This window comes from Dromiciops gliroides, chromosome 1 (genome assembly GCF_019393635.1).
Source record: "Dromiciops gliroides isolate mDroGli1 chromosome 1, mDroGli1.pri, whole genome shotgun sequence".
NCBI classification, from domain to species: Eukaryota; Metazoa; Chordata; class Mammalia; order Microbiotheria; family Microbiotheriidae; genus Dromiciops; species Dromiciops gliroides.
Window position 1 is genome coordinate 596,970,886 of NC_057861.1, and position 19,125 is coordinate 596,990,010.

Below are 19,125 nucleotides of genomic sequence, written 5' to 3' on the forward strand. Positions count from 1 at the left end.
TGATTGTCCTAATTGTAAGTGCTGTCTCCCTCCTCAAATGATCATGTATATATCGATTTGTTTACACTTCCCACCCCCTCACTAAAATAAAAGCTCCTTGAGGTCACAGACTTGGTTTTGTCTTCATATGCATACTCCCTAGCACTGTGCTTCCATATACTTTAATAAGTGCCAGTTGGTTTGAAAGGCAGACCACAAGTGTTTTTTCTTGTTTCTTGTTAGTTCCACTTGAAGTAGTGTCTGTCTTTGGGGAAGTAATCTTCATGTCACAGCTTCAGTTCTTATACTATAGCACAGGTTTTGAGCTTTGGGGGTCCCAAGCATAGAGAGCCAAGTTTTTATGTTCCTTTACCTCTCAATGCATGCATGTAAAGAAGATGATGAACAATCCAGGCTCATTTGAAGATTAAGTCTAGGTGGGAATGGGAGAGCAACATTTTCCAGTAGGTTCTGCCATCTTCCCTTGTCCATTGTGTTCTATGCCTAGAGAACATCAACCCTACATGGACACCTGTGGGAGGAACAGCCTTCAGAACCTGTGAATTTCCTTTCCAGGTGATTGTGTCCAGGGGAGGTCGATTTCTAGAAGCCCCAGTCTCAGGAAATCAGCAGCTGTCTAATGATGGGATGCTGGTGATCTTAGCAGCTGGAGACAGGGGCTTATATGAAGATTGCAGCAGCTGCTTCCAGGCAATGGGGAAGACCTCCTTCTTTCTAGGTAACATGCTTGCCCATCCCACCACTTCAGACCTAGATTCTGGGTTGGGCCATATACCCTATAGACTGCACTGATGACAGCATCAATTACAGCATCTCTGCCTGGCTGCCCCAGTAGGAAGATTTTCTTTGATTTGCACAGTCAGTACCTGGAAGGAGGAAGATGCAAAGGTCCAGAAGGGTCAAAAACAGTTCTGTCAGGGGCAGGTGAATAGGGCCTACCCTGAGTTTAGAGGTGGGTCCAGGTGGATGGGTATCCGAACAGGGATGAGGGTGGAAAGCCACTTATTACGGGAGTCCTTTGTGAAGTGACCATGTTTCTTTGCCTTGGGCAGGAGAGGTTGGGAATGCAGCCAAAATGATGTTGATTGTGAATATGGTCCAGGGGAGCTTCATGGCTACCATAGCTGAAGGACTGACGCTGGCCCAAGTGACAGGACAGTCTCAACAGACATTGCTTGACATCCTCAATCAGGGACAACTGGCTAGCATTTTCCTGGATCAGAAGTGCCAAAGTAAAGTCCACTTTTGTTTGTCATGTTCTTCTTCCTGTTTTACATCAAACATCCTTGTGTTGTGATTCAGTGACTGAGCTTGACATCTTAACCATGAAGATTTGGGTTCATGTTAAGTGGAGGAAGCCTAAATGCTTCCTTCATAAGTTTTCTCATCCCTTTCCATTCTGTACTCTTTTGTGCTGGAGGGACTACAGCACAGTTCAGTGATGGAACTTGTGCATTCTGGAATCAGCATTCAGTTTATTGAATTTCTGAGGGGGTGTGCTTTTCTAGATTCAGTTTATTTTCTAGATAACTTTTACCAAAAGTTGGCGCACACACCCTTTTTTTTCCCTTTTTATATTTTTATGGGTTTTTTTTAACTCCCTGATTTTTCCCCCCTCTAGATATCCTACAAGGTAACTTTAAACCTGATTTCTACCTGAAGTATATCCAGAAGGATCTCAGATTAGCCATTGCACTAGGTGATTCTGTCAACCACCCAACTCCTATGGCAGCTGCAGCAAATGAGGTACATTCAGGATTGTTATTCTGAGACTCTGGGGAGGGAAGATTAAAGTCTGAAGAACCATTAAATAATTTGTCAGGAGGGAATATAGTAAGGGGGAAAATGCTACAGGTAGGACTGGGTCAGTTTATCTAGGGAGCAAGCAAGAGGGGCACTACCATTTTTGAATGAAGCATGAGGCTATTCACCTCCCACTCTTTATCTCCCTTAAGTGGGCATTTATTAATAAATGTTTGTCAGATAGAATTGACTTGACAAACTAGATGGTAACTTCTCAGAAACAGTAGATGCTTATTGATTGCAGTTATATAGTAATTTCCTTATGACCTTTAAATGTTTCTGAGGACAAAGAACTAACACTAACTCTGTCATTTCAGGTATATAAACGAGCCAAGGCACTGGACCAGTCTGACAATGACATGTCTGCTGTGTACCGAGCCTACATACACTAAGCCCTGTGGCCCTTTCTTCCTGCTAATCCCCATTTCTCACATGGGGTCAGGGTCCTGGGACTTAACTCTGGACCAGTCCATCTGTCTCTACGTTTCCTTTTATACACAGACTTTGAAAAGATTTGCCATGAGTGCAGCTGCAGCATCAGGCCTCCCCTGGGGGCTCAGGGGAAAGGCGGGGGAGGGGGTTGGGAAAGCTGATGAGCAGCCCTGCTGTGCACTTGCTGCCTGGATCAGAATGGTGGCTGTGGGTTCAAACAGGCCCCGCCCCCCACCCCCTTGGACCCCCAAGAAGTGATGCTGCCAGAATCTGCTTGGCTTCTTTCTCCTTCCTGAGTTTGTCAGAGTCTGAGTTCCTCCTAGGAAAGAGGGCCAGAGTCCATCTTGCCCTCTTGCCCTCTTTCATTGGGGTTGTAAGAAGCAGCTTCCATAGTGTCCTAGTTGGGAAGTCCAAGTTCCTCAAACTCTTGGGATTGGCTCTTCTTCCTTGTGATCCTGCCCTGAATTCCCTGGGAATACAGGCTGCTCCATTGGAAGGCCACTCAGGTCTCCCATATCAGCACAGCCCCCAGAGAAGAGGACAATGAGGTGGCACAGACCCCAGAAAGGGGCCTTCACAGTACCTCAGGCTACAAGCAACCAGTTGGAGAGCATTTGGGTGTTTAAGCCACCAACATTCTGAAAAAAAGAACTAGGAAAGTAACTCCTCCTTACATGGTTTTATGAACTGGAAAGATTTGCAGGTTTGAGTGAAGAACAGGCCCGCCCCACCATCACCATCCTATCACAGCATCCGTCATCTGCTAAGGCCCAGGCTGAACTTGGAATCCCTGGCCCTTATGAGAATACGGAAGGGATTTATCCGATATAGATGGGATTTAGCCATCACTAACCTGATTTAGTGTTTGGATTTGCATTCCAGCTTGGGGGGGGAGGGGGGTGAGCACACCAACGAGAGAGCAGTGAGGTGTGTGTGGAAGAATGACTCCTTTCTGTTTCCGTTATGTCACATGCTCTTCTGACTCCTTGTGGAGTCCTCTTGATATCCCCTCTAGGCCCTTCCATCTGTGTCCATACAGAGAGCCCTGTTGTGCATGCCACCACCTCTTTCTTCTTCCTACCCACCCTTGCCTTTGAAGAGGCAGTGGGCGTCTTTCTACCTACTTTGACCCAGACCTAGCTTCCCCTGCCCTGGGTCACCAACACTGACCAATCATGGGATCAGTTCTTAGTAAAGGAATGAGTAATTGCACTCCAGCCAGCATCATGTTCTTTGTGCCTCTGGGGCCACAAGGGCCCGTTTGGGGAAAGAGAAGACTTTGCCTGAGATGGGTCCTGACAAACTAGAAAAGTAAACCCAAGTGCATCCTGGAGATCCCTGTATTCTTTGGGAAGGGTATCTGCATGGGACTGAAATGCTGAAATGGTACATAGGAACAAGGAGAGGCTGTCATCCCTGAAATCCTAACCCTACCTTCCCCTTTATGTGGGTGGTTTTCTGAAGTCACATAAAGCTTAAGGTCGATATTCATGGGGGGGGGGGGGATTCAGTGACAGCTCTATGGGTGTAGTTTGGGGTTTTTTCTTTTTCCAGCATCTGGAGGTTTGCCCCTCTTTCCCCTTTATCTCTTACAGCCTGGGTTTGAGAAATGAAACTTGTGGAAGAAGAAAGGGGACACAGGGAAGATGCAGTATCAAATTCTGGGCCAGATGTTTGTTTCACTGGCAATACTGTCCTTATCTGTCTCTGACCATGCCAGTTCTGTTCCTGGCCAGGATAGTGGGAGGGGTAAGGGGTGTGGGGAGGGAGGGGAGAAACTCTGGATCTGGGAGATGCTGTAATGAAACTGGCTAGTCAGTGTTGTCTTAATATTGTTGACAATTCTGTAAAGTTCCTTTTTATGACTTTCTGTTTTAGCTATTTCGCTTTTGTTTTTGACTCCTTTTTAAAAAGAAAATGTGACATTTGTGAAAAGCCTGTAAGAAAAGCAGTTTTCCTTTACCCTCTTTCAATGACAAACCCTCTAGGTAATTAAGGTTGTGAATTTTTATTTTTGCTTTGTTTTTAATTAACGTTTGTCATTCAGAATAGGATGGTGTGATAATGTTTAAATGGCAAAATAAAATATGATTTTGTGCAATTAACAAAGCTACTGCAAGAAAATAAAACCTTTCTTGGTAAAGCCATGTGTTTGTGTGAACCTAGAGTCTCAGGATCAGTAGATGGGAAGAGGGTTTGAAGGGTTGGGGGGGCCCTGCCATGCTCGAGGGAGAGGCTGCAGAGAGAGCCAACCATCTTCCGCCAAAAGCTGGTTTCTCCATTTCCACTTGTCGGTCAGCCAGTCCTTGGAGTGGAAACGGTCTGTCCAGTCAGAGTAGCGGGGACAGCAACCAAGTGCTTCCTACCCAGAATAGCTTGGGTATATACCGGGAACCAAAGGACAGCCTGTCCAGACTGGAGAGGAGGGGGTGGAGGGAGGGGTGCGGTCTATCTGCGAGCTTCACTAAACGGGGAGGGGAGCAAGAGGGAGTCAAACCAATTCAACTGTGAATCAGCCGTCTCGGCTACCTATCAGCGAAGGCCGAGCTCCAGAGGCGGCCTATCCGCTCCCAGGAGCCCGCCAACCTATTGGCTGCGGCGGCCTGGGAGGCGGGGCCCGGCACTCGCGTCGGGTCCCGGGCCTAGGGGGACGGCCGGTGGCCGCTGTGAGTGACGCTTTCGGGGTTGGCCGTGATGGCGACTGCTATGGCTGCGACGGCGGCGGAGCGGGCAGTTCTGGTGAGTCTCCCGGGCTGGCCCCGCTCCGGGACGCTCCCTCCAGACTGATGCCTGCCCCTTCGGGCCCAGCCCGGGGCCCCTGGCAGTCCCGCGACCTGAGGCAGAGAGGCCGGCGGAGGAGGAGGGCCTGTTTACTCCCCACGGGGCCTGGAACGGCCCGGCCCCCGCACCCAGCCTGTGCCCCTGCAGGGCCGGGCGGGGGACGCCGCTTATCTCCCTCTCCCCTTGGGCAGGAGGAGGAGTTCAGGTGGCTGCTCCACGATGAGGTCCACGCCGTGCTGCGCCAGCTGCAGGACATTCTCAAGGTAACCTTCCTCCGCCCCTCACCCCCCCCCCAACTCCCTGCACTCCCCTCCCCGTCCGTGGTGAGGCCCCGAGAGAGAGCAGGCGAGAAGCTGAGACCCAGCAGCCACATCCCACTGAGATGGCCGATCTGGTGCGAGAGAGACCCGATGTCCAACCAGGAAGGACCCGATTTGTAGTTGATGCCCAGGGACTCAGGTCCCAGCTATACCGCTCACTGCCTGTGTGACCGTGAGCAAGTCACGGAAACTCTCGGGGCCTCGGCTTCCTCATCGAGAAATTGAGGTGGTTGGAAAGAGAATAAGCATTTCTTAAGGCTTTGCGTGTGTCAGGCACTGTGCCTAGAGGCTTCATACTCATTCGATCCTCACAACAACCCTGGGAGGTAGGTGCTGTTATTATCCCCATTTACAGGTGAGGACAATTGAGGCAAAGGTTAAGTGACTTTCGAAAGATCACACAACCATTAAGTGTATGAGGCCACATTTGAACTCGGGTCTGTTTGACTCCATTGAGACCTCACTGCCTCCTTTCAACACTAAATCTGTGTTTCTGTCGTCACTTCCTGCACTTAATTGCCCACCCCACCCCCAGGAAGGGGGGGGCGGGGAAACGGGGAGTATGACTTATTTATCCTAAAACTGAGGGTTGCCAGGCAGTACCTACCCTGGGGAAAAGACTGTGAGATGGACCTCTGGCCTTAGATTGAGGAATAGACTTGTGGGTGTGTTGGCTTTACCTGCTTATTAAGGTCTCTGGAGTAGGTTTTGAGAAGGAAGTTCTGTTGCCAGTGGTTTGTTTTTGCAGTGGGCTTAGAACTCATCTCTTTGTGGCAGCATTAACTTTAATGCTTTTCCTAACTTACCACCCCTCTCCCCTAATCCACAACAGGAAGCCTCTTACCGATTCACTCTGCCTGGGACGGGAACAGAAGGACCAGCCCGGCAAGAGAACTTCATCCTAGGCAGCTCCACGTAAGTTTGGAGAAGGCTGAAGTTGATTAACTCCATGTAAACATGTCAGCATTGAGATTTAAGGTCATTGGTAGTACAGAATCACTAATAATGCAGAGGGGCCCTATTGCATCATCACCAAGTCTTTACCTTGGGTAGAAAGTAGGGCCAAGAGAGTTAGGGACAGTAATAGGAGGATAACAACCCAGATTGGACACCTTTTCTGTCTTATCTCATCTTAACCCTTGGCAGTTTCAATGTCTATTTAGCATACAAGAAGGTTGAAGATAACAGCTATTTTTGCCCACATTAGAAGCCTACCTATGTCCTTCTAACTGTGTCTGTTCCTACAAGGGGTACTAAAGTCTCTGGTAGCTCTTCACAAACCATGAGGATTTGAGATTGGGGGTGGGAGGTGAGTTGAGAAGGCTGAGGGAAGGTCAAGGATTACACTAAAGCAGAGGGAGGTGTCTCTGGGCTTGAAGAGGGAACAGTGAACAGGCTTGCCCTGACAGTCATGTGTTACAGCACAGACCAGGTGAAGGGTGTGCTGACTCTGCAAGGGGACGCCCTGAGCCAAGCGGTGAGTCTTTAAGGGGAAGACCCTACCCTTTCCCACCTCTTTCCTTTTGTTTATATAATCTCAAATTAGAATGCCTTCCTCCCATCTTTGCCTCCTGAAACCTTATACATTGTTTAGGGCCTAGCTCAAATCCCACCTCTTCTCTGAAGCCTTTCCTAGTTCTTTCAATCATGTGAGGTCTCTCCTTCTGAAGTTCCATAGCACTTTGTACCTCTTTGCTGTGTGACCCTCATTTGTATATTTTTCCTTTCCCCATTTACTAGATGTTAAGCTTCTTGAGGGCAGCATCCTAGCACAGGGACTTGTGCAAAGGTGCTAGATCCTGAGAAGACCATATTTTTGGATTCTGCTAGGTTTTTGGGTTTTGGTTTTTGGTTTTTTACCAAGGGTCAGGTTTTTATTTGTGTTACTATATATATATATATATATATATATATATATATATATATATATATATATATATTTGGCTAAGGCAAGTGACAGGGACACAAAATGATGTAAGATACAGCCTTTGCCCTCAGGAAACTTAGTCTAGCTCTTTGCTGCATTCCTCCCAAGATCACTATCACCAAATCAAGTAGAAGAGCTCTCCTGTCTCCCCTCTTTGTGGGCTTCTCTCTGAGCCTGGATCTATTATCGTTCCCCAGGATCTCAGATCCTTCTGGGATCTCAAGTTTCCATATGAACATCCAGCCCATAGTGAGTGTGGTGGGCCCTTTGCCCCTGAGCCCCTGATGATATTCTTATCCTAAGGGCTCTTGTGATTCTGTGGAAGGCAGAAATAAAACACACAGTAGGCCAACATAGGAAATTCAAGCATCTCCCATTTTATCTGCTGCTGCTATTTGTTGTTTCTCAGGATGTGAATCTGAAAATGCCCAGAAATAATCAGCTGTTACACTTTGCATTCCGAGAAGACAAGCAGTGGAAGCTACAGCAGGTAATTCTCTCCCTATCTATGCAGCTGTATTCCAGTCCCTTCCCCTTACCTAAGGCCCTCAGGGCCTCACCAGCTGTACACAGCCATAATCTCAGAAGACTGTGGCTGGATGTATGTGATGTGGCATTTCAGGAGTCAAGGGCCCTGGACATCAAAAGACTGGGAAGATTTTCTGGGTATTAATTGTCACTAGAGTGCCGGCCTGAGATGGTCGTTCCCTCAAAGCAGAACTTAGTTGTTGAAATCTGTGGCCCCAAGGATTCTGTGACTGGTATTCCTCCATCACCAATGACTTGGTTCAGGAATGAGTGTTGAGCATGCATATTTGGGAAGCATAAGTCATCATGCTTCCCCAAAACTGCCCTCATGCATGTGTGCACATCCACTCTGCACACAAAGAGGAATTCTGTCATTCACATACACACACACACAGTCTCTATCACTCAAATGTATGAGGGGATGGGGAAGAGGTGGCACCCAACAGCTCTAGGCACTGAGTTTGGGGGGAGATTTAACACCCTGCATTCAGAGGGCAGTGAATCAAGTCATGTAGAGGGCTCTGAGTTGAATTCAAGTTCTGACTAATGATAAATGAACTGGGAAGCCATCTCCCAGTAGAGTGTCCCTCCCCCTAACCCACACTTGGGTGGATGGTGTGGGTTTCATGTCTTCAGATCCAGGATGCCAGGAATCATGTTAGCCAAGCGATCTATCTCCTTGCCAATCGGGATGAGAGCTACCAATTCAAGACAGGAGCTGAAGTTCTCAAGGTGAGCACAGACTGAGTCTGGGGAAAAGATTCTGAAGTGAAGGGGAGAATGCTTACCTGGTGATGGCTTCCCTTTTATACCTGAATCCCTTCCATCCTAAAGGCTGTCTTATTTCCATGTCTTTCTCTACTCTGACAAATCCTGTAACTCTGAAAACCTTCAGATCTCTGCTTCCAGGGAATTTTTATGGTACCAGCAGGGAACAGGTGATCAGTTAGGAGTACTAAGTGGAAAATAGGTTATTATAGGGAAGGAATGGGCTGTTCCTCTTTTTTTTTTCTGTTACTCTAATTCCCATATTCAACTATATCGCCTCAATACTGACTTTTACTGTCCTCAGATGATGGCAATAAAAGGGATAAGGTTGTCACCATCCCAAGGAAAAATGAGTTCATCCTGTCCCCCAAACCCCCAGTTCCTCCTGACAGCTCCTGGTTAGGGAAGGCAGTGCTCACCCACAAGCTTCAGAGCCTTCAGGATGTGTGTAGAGTGCCTAAAGGAACCTTGACCCTCAGTTCCAGGACTAACTAGGTGGACTCTGTTCAGAGCTCCCGTGATCTCTGTAGCTTGAGTTGAAGGAATCAATTGCCCTTAGCCCACCTTCCCATTTGAGAAAAGGGATTTTCTGGCACTCAGGCTTCTGAACACGCCTCCCCTGGGAGCTCCATTGACAGTCTTTTCTGTCCCCAGCTTATGGATGCAGTGATGCTGCAGCTAACCCGAGCACGGAATCGGCTCACCACTCCAGCTACACTTACCCTGCCTGAGATCGCTTCCAGTGGCCTGACGGTCAGTGCTCAGAAGAGACTTGCAGCATTATGTGGCTCCTTTGGGGTAGAGGGCCCTGTCCCCATTATTCCCAGGTGAAGAGTAGCTAGGAAAGTGAGGGGATCCCTACAAAGAATTGAGTGGTAGCCCACCAAGGGGGTTTGCAGAAGACAGCCCAGTATCCCGAAGTTCTTTGCCTTTCTTCTACCTGCATGTCTTTCCCATTCTCTAGTTCAGGGATTCTAAACCTGGGATCTGGGCCTTGGCTTGGTTTGGGGATTACAGTATTGTTCTTTTGGTCATTATTCATGTTTTGATAACTTATTTCAATATATTTGGTTTTCTTTGTAATCCTACTTTTATGTGTTTGTTAAAACATTTCTCTGAGAAGTCTTCATCCACTGGTACAGTCAGTCTCTTGTTAAGAATCCCTGCTATAGGGGCGGCTAGGTGGCGCAGTGGTTAAAGCACTGGCTTTGGATTCAGGAGTACCTGAATTCAAATCCAGCCTCAGACACTTGACACTTACTAGCTGTGTGACCCTGGGCAAGTCACTTAACCCCCATTGCCCCGCAAAAAAAAAAAAAAAAGAATCCCTGCTATAGAGAGGCAGGCCTGGAGTTCAGCAAAGATCCCAGCTCCGCCTCAACGGCAGAGCAGGAGACAGCTTTAAGTTCAGTGCCTGGGAAGATCAGGCAAGGGCCTGGTAGCATTTCCCTCTTGGGGCCTGGGCTGGGCAGAGGGAGGACAGGGTGGGAGATAGAGCACCAGCCAAAGGGCAGGCCACTCTTGCTCCCTCTTCCCATACCCTGATTGTGACTTCTGCCACCTCGAGTGGCTGCACTGACCAGAGGCTGCATCCCTACTTCCCACAGAGGATGTTTGCTCCTGCTTTGCCTGCAGACCTTCTGGTGAATTTTTACATCAACCTCAATAAGCTCTGCCTGACTGTGTACCAGCTGCATGCTCTGCAGCCCAGCTCCACCAAGGTAATGAGCTCCCCGAGACACCCCCGCCCCGACACTGCCCTGCAGTACTCTTGTGCCCACCTTCAGACCCTAATGGCTGTACCCTGACTCTGCTTCCATTGAGAGAAATCCTGTGGTTACTCTGGAATGGGGAGACCAGAGGCGATGTCGGCTGATATGTTCTGCCCTGGCACTGACCTCATTATCTCTGATACTTTGTTTAGAATTTCCGTCCCTCGGGGGGTGCTGTACTTCACAGCCCAGGAGCCATGTTGTAAGTACTCACTTTAAGGATGATGAGTGGAAGGAGCATGTGTCCCCCAGGCCTCGACACCTTTCCCCATGTCCTACTGAAAGCTCATCCTGGATCCCCTCAGCCCCAGCCAGGGTCCCAGCTGAGGCCCTCCCTCTCTGTGTTCCCCATTCCTGGGGTTGCCTGTCACCTCTCCCACTCCTACCTCCTTGTGTTGACTGCAGTGAGTGGGGCACCCAGCGACTGGAGGTGAGTCATGTGCACAAGGTCGAGTGTGTGGTTCCCTGGCTCAATGATGCTCTCGTCTTCTTCACTGTCTCCCTGCAGCTCTGCCAGCAGCTCAAGGACAAGGTGGGCAGCCAGAGTTTGTGGGGCCTGGGGTGACAAGACTGGGAGACTGCGGGGCTTTCCCTAGTCAGCTTTCAAAAGCCTTCCTAACAGGGGAGTTAGAACCAAAGCAGAATTCGTTGATGTGCAGCATACCCTCAAGTGAGGGTCCGGGCAGGTCCAAGCCCAGGTATAACAAATTAAAACAGTGAGCTAAGGCCTTATCTTCAGGTGCTCAGGCCACTTTTGGGGACCTTCTCCAGAAGGAAGGCAGTTTTCATTAGGTAGAAAAGGTGGTTGTGTTCGTAGGTGATACTTTTAAAAGCTTGGAAGCATTTCTATAAAACCCTCACAATCACTAAGCAGCATACATAGGCAGTATTCTTTATCTCCCCCACCCCACCCCCCTTTGCCCAAACATCTTCCAGCTGCATCCGTCAGCTCTTCACTGAAGTTTCCCGTCAGAGATTGTTGCCGTGATCTCTACCCAATTTAGGAATGTCCCTAAGCCCAAGTGCTGAGAGCTTGTGAAGGGGATGTCAGGCTAGGGGCGGGGGTGAGGAGGCTCCTGCTGACATTGCTCTGCTCTGCCCCCAGATCTCAGTCTTCTCCAGCTACTGGAGCTACAGACCCTTCTGAGCGAGAGAAGCTTCTGACAAACTTCCCCGATAAAGGAGGTGCCTAGCCCATGGATTTGATCCCTAAGGAGGCTTAGCTGACTCCAGGAGGGAATCCCTGGAGGGTACAATGTAGACAAGGTGCAGCATGCAGCTGGCTCTGCATGGGCACAGCGTGTTATTTATTTCCCTCCCGGCCCCCAGGCTTTGAGAGGCCCTCTCTGCCCATTAGAGTTGCAGGAATGATAATGAACGCTGGAGAAGTGGTTCTAAGGCCAGAATAGGACCTGAATGGAATTCTTCAGGTAGAGCTGCATTGGGTGATGGAGGCCGGTGCTGGGGAGCCCTGGGCTACTGGAGACTGGCTGAGGAAGCACATGGTGAAAATAGAAATCCAAAGGTTGAGGCCCAAGGGCCAGCCCTGCATTCCTAGCCCCAGCTTCCCGGAGTGTTGATGACCTTTGGACCCAAAGGGAAGGAGGAGCATAGGCAGAAGTGCTCCAGTTCTCCTCCCTTCCCCTTAATGCCAGAGCTTCCCCTGGAAATCCAGAGCCATGGGGACAGCATTCCAGGCTTAGGGGTGTGGAGATGCATGTAAAGGCGTGGCTGCCTGCAACTGGGAATGTTGTTCTGTAAAGGTATCAGTCATCCACTGAGAAATAAAGCATCAAGACCCAAGCCTGAGTGTCTCTGTCTGTCTTGGGGGAGGGGAGGACACGGAGGCTGATGTTCCTATGCAAAGATGGATTGTGTGGGGGTGTCTCTGTTGGAGATGTCTGTAAGCACCCCTGGGACAGAAGTTGTTTTTTGTTTTGGTATGCTTGCTCTTTTCCCCAGTGGCCTAGCTTGCTGTCAGTAGTGTTCCATGGGCCTAAGGTGGAGCCCTCTGGAGCCAGGGGTGCTGGGAATGCAGCAGTAGCAAACTTGGTGTGTGGGTGTGTGTGTGTGTGTGTGTGTGTGTAAGATTGTGTGGAGATGGGGAAGATGGGGAGAGACTAAGGTTGCTAGAGAGAAGCTCTGGAGAGATGGAGTGTGACTTCTTTAATGTTGCTTCAGATTGTGGGCTATGGGAGAGCTGGTGCTGGTCCTGATTATCAGGAGGCCTGGATCCAAGGCCATCAGGTGGCTCAGGACTATGGCTCCAGGGCTAAGTTGTCCACTCCCTTGAGTCTTCTCTGCAAGAAAGAGAAGAGTCTTTAAAGACACTGTGGTTTGAGCAACCAGCTCCAAAGGACAACTACAGGACAGTCGCTGGGCCTATGAGAAATGAGATGGGAAAAGAGCTGAGCCGGAATATGAGGACCATTGCAGGGGCCTCGGGGACAGAGGTTACCTTTGGGAGGCTGGAAGAGTTGCGGCAGCGGCAGCAGCAGCAGCAGCAGTGAAAGAGGACAAGGAGTATCAGCAACAGTACAGTCCCTGAGGGGCAGGAGGAAAGATGTGGTCACTGGGAACAAAATCACTCAGCAGGAAGAAGCTGGGTCACACTGACCCACGGAGGTCTGAGTGAGGAAGGACAAGAACCAAGGCCACAGTGATAGATGGCAAGGGTGAGGGGTAGATGTCGAGGGCTCCAGCCATACTCACCAACAAAGGTGAGAAAGATGACAAGGGCCACAATGTCCCACTCGGACTGAAACAGATGGTGGCTTTCCAGTCGGCTCAGCAGTTGCTGGGCAGTGTACTGCAGCTCACTCCCCACATCCTGAATGGATGGGGCCATCCCTGCAAGTCCTTGGGTGCCTATCTCATCCCCACCAAGAAAGCCAAGAGCACCACAGCACAGTTAGCCCCTTCCCCTGCCCACAGGCCCTAACTCAGCCCAAGTTTGGGGAAAGAATTCCAGTTCCTTGTGTGACCTTGGTCACTTAACTTCCTTGGGCCTCACATTCTTCATAATGTGAGGGAGAGGTCTTTTGAGGTCCCTTCTGGCTCTGGATATGTGACTCTTAAGTGAGTTGAATCACAAGATTCAAAGGCTCTCCGTTCCTTCCTTAAGTCTAGCCCTGGGCATAGATGCCAACAGGAAGCTCCAATTTCCACCTCCCTCTTCCCTCTTTTGTTGTCCTTTCATGGGGTACAAAAAGCCAGAGGACCGTAACCTGACTTTACCTCTCCCCCATCTTAACTCCCTCAGACTCTCAAGGAAGTCTTCACCGAGTCCCCCAATGAAATCCCTATGCTCTTACCTTAGAGACAAATATCCCTTCTGCTAGAGACACAGCCCTTGGCTTCCACTTCCTAGTCCGCCTGCACCTGTGCCTATCCAGCTCCTCCTCCAGCCTCTAAGCCAGCCCAGCTCAGCCCAGCCCAGCTCAGCCCAGCCCAGCCCAGCCCAGCTCAGCTCAGCTCAGCTCAGCTCAGCTACAGCCACAGCTAATGTGTCAAGGAACAGAGAGCTGAGGACCTCAATTGTCCAGGTTTACCACAGTGATAGATGTTGAGAGTGGGAAAGGGGAGCATGCCTCCCTCCCAAAGGGATATACTCTCTCTAAGATCCCCAAACATGTCCTTGTAATATAAGTCCCTAGGGAAGGTGAGGTCCTCAGTGAAACTCCCTCTTCCCCTCCACTCCAACCTCTCTCTCTCCAGCTTGTAGCCCACAAGGAGAGAGATTTAGAAAAAACTTAAGAGAATCAGAGCAGAGAGAACAGGACCCAGGAGACTAAAATGGCATGAGGGGAACTGAAGAGGGGAAGAAGGGCAGATTTCCCTACCTTGGCCTCAAAGTAGCATCTTCAAGAAACTCAATAGTTCCCCTACCCTTTGTAAGGGAAAGAGGCCTGAATTAGTAGCTCTATCCAAGCTCTATCCCTGACCAATGGTGTGACCTCTACCCAGATATAAATGTTTCTTCATTTATAACCTTCCAATTTCCTCATCTATAAAATAGGTTTAACCTACCTTTGCCTGCTGCTGCGAATAAGAATCCAACAGTAATAGCTAGCATTCATAGTGGGCCTACTATGTGCTGGGCACTGCACTCTTAAACTTTCCAAATATCACATCATCCTCACAACAGCACCAGGAGGTACATGTTATTATCCTCATTTTACTGAGACAGACAGAGGTTAATTGACTTGTCCAAGGAAGGTCACAGCAGCTGAATGTCCACAGCTGGATTTGAACTGAGGTCTTGAACTGGGCCTGACTGGAGGCCCAGCATTCTATCTAGATACCTCTCATCTCTACCCTGCCTAACTCCCAAGGATGATAATAAGAACCAAATGAGCAACATATGGGATACAGCCATATGACTTTAAAAGTTATGTTGAGGGGCAGCTAGGTGGCTCAGTGGATAAAGCACCAGCCTTGGATTCAGAAGGACCTGAGTTCAAATCTAGCCTTAGACACTTGACACTTACTAGCTGTGTGACCCTGGGCAAGTCACTTAACCCCCATTGCCCTGAAAATAAAATAAAATAAAATGTTGGGGCAGCTAGGTGGCGCAGTGGATAGAATACTGGCCCTGGAGTCAGGAGGACCTGAGTTCAAATCCAGTCTCAGACCCTTGACACTTACTAGCTGTGTGACCCTGGGCAAGTCACTTAACCCCAATTGCCTCACAAAAATAAAAAAATTAAAAACGTTATGTCAATGTGAAATATTCTAATTTCTGCTCTACACCTCTGACTGCCTTATCTTTTGTTGGTTTGGCTTTTCTTTTAAAGCTTAAAAAAAAAGAAAATTTGCTAACCAAGATTATAAAGGAAGCAGAAAACTGAGAAAGAATTTTTGAAACAAGTTATCTCTGATAAAGGCCTCATTTCTCAAATATACAGAGAACTGAGTCAAATATATAAAAATACAAGTCATATATGGTCAAAGGATCTGAACAGGCAGTTTTCAGACAAAGAAATCAAAGCTATCTATAACCGTATGTAAAAAGTGCTCTAGATCACTATTGATCAGAGAAATACAAATGAAAACAACTCTGATGTATCACCTCACACCTATCAGAGTGGCAAATATAACACAAAAGGAAAATATTGAATGTTGGAGGTGATGTGGGAAAACTGGGATGCTAATCCACTGTTGGTGGAGTTGTGAATGGATCCAACCATTCTGGAGAGCAATTTGGAACTATGCCCATAGGGCCATAAAATTGTGTATACCCTTTGATCCAGCAATACCACTGCTAGACTTATATCCCAAAGACATCCCCCGAAAAGAGTAAAATACCTATTTGTATAAAAATATTTATAGCAGCTCTTTTTATAGTATTTTTTATATTTTTTTATAGTAGCTAATCATTGGAAATCAAAGGAATGCCCATCAATTGGGGAATGGCTAAACAAGCTGTGGTATTTGATGGTGATGAAATATTATTGTGCTATAAGAAGTGACAAGCAGGATGATTTCAGAAAGACCTGGAAAGACTTGTATGAATTGATGTATAGTGAAGTGAGCAGAACCAAGAGGACATGATGATGATGTATACTGTCTACCTCCAAAGAAAGAATTGATACTGATTGAAAACAGCCTGAAGCATGCTATTTTTCACTTTCATTTTTTTTCTTTTAATCAAGTTTTCTTGTACAAAATGACAAATATGCTAATGTTTTACATAATCGTACCTGTATAACCCATATCTGATTGCTTGCTGCCTCTGGGAGGGGGAAGGGAGAGAGGAGAGGGAAGGAAGGATAAAAACTGGAACCCAAAACTATAAATAAAAATGTTTATTACATTTTTAAAAAAATTTTGGGGGCAGCTAGGTGGCGCAGTGAATAGAGCACCGGTCCTGGAGTCAGGAGTACCTGAGTTCAAATCCGGCCTCAGACACTTAACACTTACTAGCTGTGTGACCCTGGGCAAGTCACTTAACCCCAATTGCCTCACACACGCAAAAAAATTTTTAATTTTTTTTAAAAACACAATTGAAATACAGAAAGAAACCATAGAATACATTCCCAGAAAAACAAAGACAAGCTATGATTCCTACTGATAACACATGCCTCTTGCCATTTTTGTAGTTTATTCATGTATTCTTTAATTTTGTCAGTGTTGCATTAAGGGGATTAGGACAGCAAATGGTTGTCATTTGTAGGAATTGAGTGAACCACTCCTCGAGTTAGTTCAGTTCTCTTTCTATTCCATTATAGGTCTGGTCTAAATTCTGTCTTGTGAGAAAAATTCATTCAATTGTGGGCACTGGGAGAAAACCTTATTGCATTGTTTAAACCTAGCCCAGCATGGCTGAGAAACTGGACCATCACTACCTACTGCTTAAGAGACCCTTAACCAAGCACCTAAGTTATGCTGACCAGAAACCTGGTCAGATCCAAAGATTGATGCAAGGAATTTTCTCACAATTGTACACCTCAAGCAACCCATATGTCTTATCTGGAAACTGGCCCCACACCGATCAATCAGTATTGTTTCCGTGTTCCTTTCATTATTTACAGACACTCTGGGGAGTAGGACACCTCTTTTTCTGAATTCAGGAAATTGCACCTGCTTGCTCTCCCCCTGCCAACTTGGAAAGTCTCTAATGTTTCCTCCAATTAGAAATCAGATTACCTAATGCCATAGAATTTCCTTTTAAATAATTGGCCTTATTTGATTAATTGTTTTTAATGTATAAAAAGCCTGTCTCCTCCTGTATTCACGGTCCAGGCCTAAGCCAAAGAAGGAGCATGGTCCCTATTTGTTGGACAATTGCCATGCATGGCTTAATAAATCGATACACTCAGCAGATCGAACCTTTGTCTCCTCGTCATTTCATGTTTCACCTGCCATAACACTAACATTGGACATTCTATTTGGCTCAAGTTTTGTTGACACTGAGTGCTGACTTTATTTACATTGTAGTCAATGAATGTGTACATACTGTTCTTTTCTGTGACCTCTGTTTCTTACAAAGATTAAGATGGGTGTTATTGGAGCTGTTTTTTTCTTCTTAGACATTTTTTCCATTACTGTCCCCTTTTTCTTATAATTTTCTCATCAACAGTTTGCATTATGATGATGGAAAGCATTCTGAAATATTTCCACAGGTAAATTTCCCAAATGTATCTTCCCATCTTCCATTTGTGAGATACAGTAACAACCTGTTAAAGTAGTGAGCTCTTCTCAGTTAGGGGAAAGCATGTCCATATAAGGAACAGCAATGCAATATTATCTAGTAAACTAGGTCAAGTCAAGAATTTGAGAAAAGTAAGTTTTTCAGGGCTAGAGAGAGAACTGAGAAAAACCAGTTTGAGCTGACTCTCGCCAGTGCTCTAGTAGAAGTAGGTAAAAGGGTTTTTTTAATCGATGTTACAATTTGTTTTTACATGTAAGGTGGGGGAAATCATAGATAGACAGATAGATAGATAGATTAGATTAGATTAGATTAGATAGAAAGTAGGTAAAAGTTCAACCCTAGTCACTACTATGCTTCCTTAATAAACTTATTAATATTAACTTCTTCCTTGCCTAAAATCTCCACCCAATTTTCTGATCATGGGTTGCATGAAGGTGTATGGGGATGGGAGGGGTAACATATCAAGGAGAATTTAGTTAGAATTCTTCTGGAAAGATTGTGAACCTTAGCCTAGCAGCCTATAGTGGTTCAGGGGAGGGATTTACTGAGTCAGGGCTTAGGATAAATACAGGGTGCACACTCTTAGCATTGGCACTCACTAATTGGTTTTGCTGTGGGTGCCCATTCTCATGAAAATGCAATAAAAGGCTTTTGTCATACCAAAGTTGCCTCTGAAAGAACTTATTTTTGAGGTGGTCTGCACCTGTTTCTCACACATTTACAAATGGAATATATATTATATATGTATATGTGTGTATACATATATATATATATTTTTTTAAACATGTACTTTTGTGACCTATCTTTTGGGGGAGGGGCAGTGTCAGATGTGGAGGAGGTTGGGGCTAAATCCAAGGAGGATGGACAGGAGTAGGAAGTTCACTTAAAGAGGGAGCAGGGGCTGGTTGGAGGAGAGAGATTGAGATCAAAGCATGAGGACTTCCTAACTTCCTACCCTTCCCCTCCTCTGCTCCCATTTAGGATCATGGATTGAGACCTGAAAGGGACTCTTGAAATCTCCTAGTCTATCCACCCTCATTTTATATATGAGAAAAATAAGATAGAGCTGAAATGACTTTTCCAAGGTCACACAGCTAGTAAATATCCAATCTAAGATTTAGTCAAGGCTTGCTGCTTTCATACCCAGGACCCTTTCCACTACACCAAGATGCTGAAGGCATACAGATGCTGTTTGACATGCACCTTCCAAAGATGCCTGACTTAATAGTCATTACGCTCTATAATGTTTCTATCCTAAACAAACTTCTTATCTAACATTGATGCTTCCTAGACCATTAGAGTCCTAGGGTGGGAAGTTGTTGTGGGGGGCTGGGGGGTGGGGGGGGACACATAGGAAGGGGGGAAGGGGAGAGGAAGAGCTCAGATTCTTCAGTTAACTGTCATCTGCTCCCCCACCAACCCAGCACTGAACCTCAGAGATCGAGGTGAACTCCCTCCATAGCTGGCTCCCTACAGAGGGACCAGGGCCAGGTGACTGAGAGAGGGCAGTGCTTAATCTATCTTTCTCTTTTCCATCTGTCACTGTTTTTGTGTCTCTACCTCTCCTGTTGGTCTATCTTTTGTTGCCTCTTGTTCATTTGTGTCTCTGTCTTCCCTATTTGTGTCTTTCTCTTGGTGTCT

At 47.0% G+C, this 19,125-nt stretch overlaps 3 protein-coding genes across 7 annotated transcripts in view; 2 read left to right on the forward strand and 1 right to left on the reverse strand.

Annotated features, from left to right (window-relative positions):
- The window catches only part of GLYR1 (glyoxylate reductase 1 homolog), a 38,050-nt gene extending 35,469 nt beyond the window's left edge, over window positions 1-2,581 (forward strand). For 3 of the 5 annotated variants that reach the window (XM_044002144.1, XM_044002159.1, XM_044002168.1), the window contains exons 13-16: window positions 556-718; window positions 1,053-1,232; window positions 1,622-1,746; window positions 2,121-2,581. In XM_044002144.1, the coding sequence (XP_043858079.1) occupies window positions 556-718; window positions 1,053-1,232; window positions 1,622-1,746; window positions 2,121-2,195 (543 nt within the window). In that variant the 3' untranslated portion in view covers window positions 2,196-2,581. The remainder of the gene's footprint in view (window positions 1-555; window positions 719-1,052; window positions 1,233-1,621; window positions 1,747-2,120) is intronic. The other 2 variants (XM_044002134.1, XM_044002150.1) reach the window with 1 other exon arrangement.
- Window positions 2,582-4,845: 2,264 nt separating this feature from the next.
- ROGDI (rogdi atypical leucine zipper) lies at window positions 4,846-12,134 on the forward strand. Its single transcript, XM_043977680.1, has 11 exons — window positions 4,846-4,974; window positions 5,208-5,279; window positions 6,169-6,251; window positions 6,759-6,813; window positions 7,673-7,753; window positions 8,428-8,523; window positions 9,214-9,312; window positions 10,167-10,280; window positions 10,484-10,533; window positions 10,737-10,863; window positions 11,437-12,134. Exons 1-11 carry the CDS (start codon window positions 4,930-4,932, stop codon window positions 11,476-11,478), a joined length of 864 nt encoding a protein of 287 aa, XP_043833615.1. The 5' UTR covers window positions 4,846-4,929; the 3' UTR covers window positions 11,479-12,134.
- Window positions 12,135-12,589: 455 nt separating this feature from the next.
- Window positions 12,590-13,179, reverse strand: SMIM22 (small integral membrane protein 22). The gene is made up of 3 exons (XM_043999283.1): window positions 13,044-13,179; window positions 12,790-12,875; window positions 12,590-12,631 (listed from the first exon to the last, which is right to left on the reverse strand). Exons 1-3 carry the CDS (start codon window positions 13,177-13,179, stop codon window positions 12,590-12,592), a joined length of 264 nt encoding a protein of 87 aa, XP_043855218.1.
- Window positions 13,180-19,125: the final 5,946 nt, after the last annotated feature.

Bases quoted from the DNA above. Each gene is read 5' to 3' on its own strand.
- SMIM22 (XM_043999283.1), bottom strand. From the start codon at position 13,179: ATGGCCCCATCCATTCAGGATGTGGGGAGTGAGCTGCAGTACACTGCC. The intron at 12,876-13,043 runs GTGAGTATGGCT...CCTGCCCCTCAG, and splicing joins CATCTTTCTCACCTTTGTTG to GGACTGTACTGTTGCTGATA. The intron at 12,632-12,789 runs GTAACCTCTGTC...TCTTTCTTGCAG, and splicing joins ACTCTTCCAGCCTCCCAAAG to AGAAGACTCAAGGGAGTGGA.
- ROGDI (XM_043977680.1), top strand. From the start codon at position 4,930: ATGGCGACTGCTATGGCTGCGACGGCGGCGGAGCGGGCAGTTCTG. The intron at 5,280-6,168 runs GTAACCTTCCTC...AATCCACAACAG, and splicing joins AGCTGCAGGACATTCTCAAG to GAAGCCTCTTACCGATTCAC. The intron at 9,313-10,166 runs GTCAGTGCTCAG...TACTTCCCACAG, and splicing joins TCGCTTCCAGTGGCCTGACG to AGGATGTTTGCTCCTGCTTT.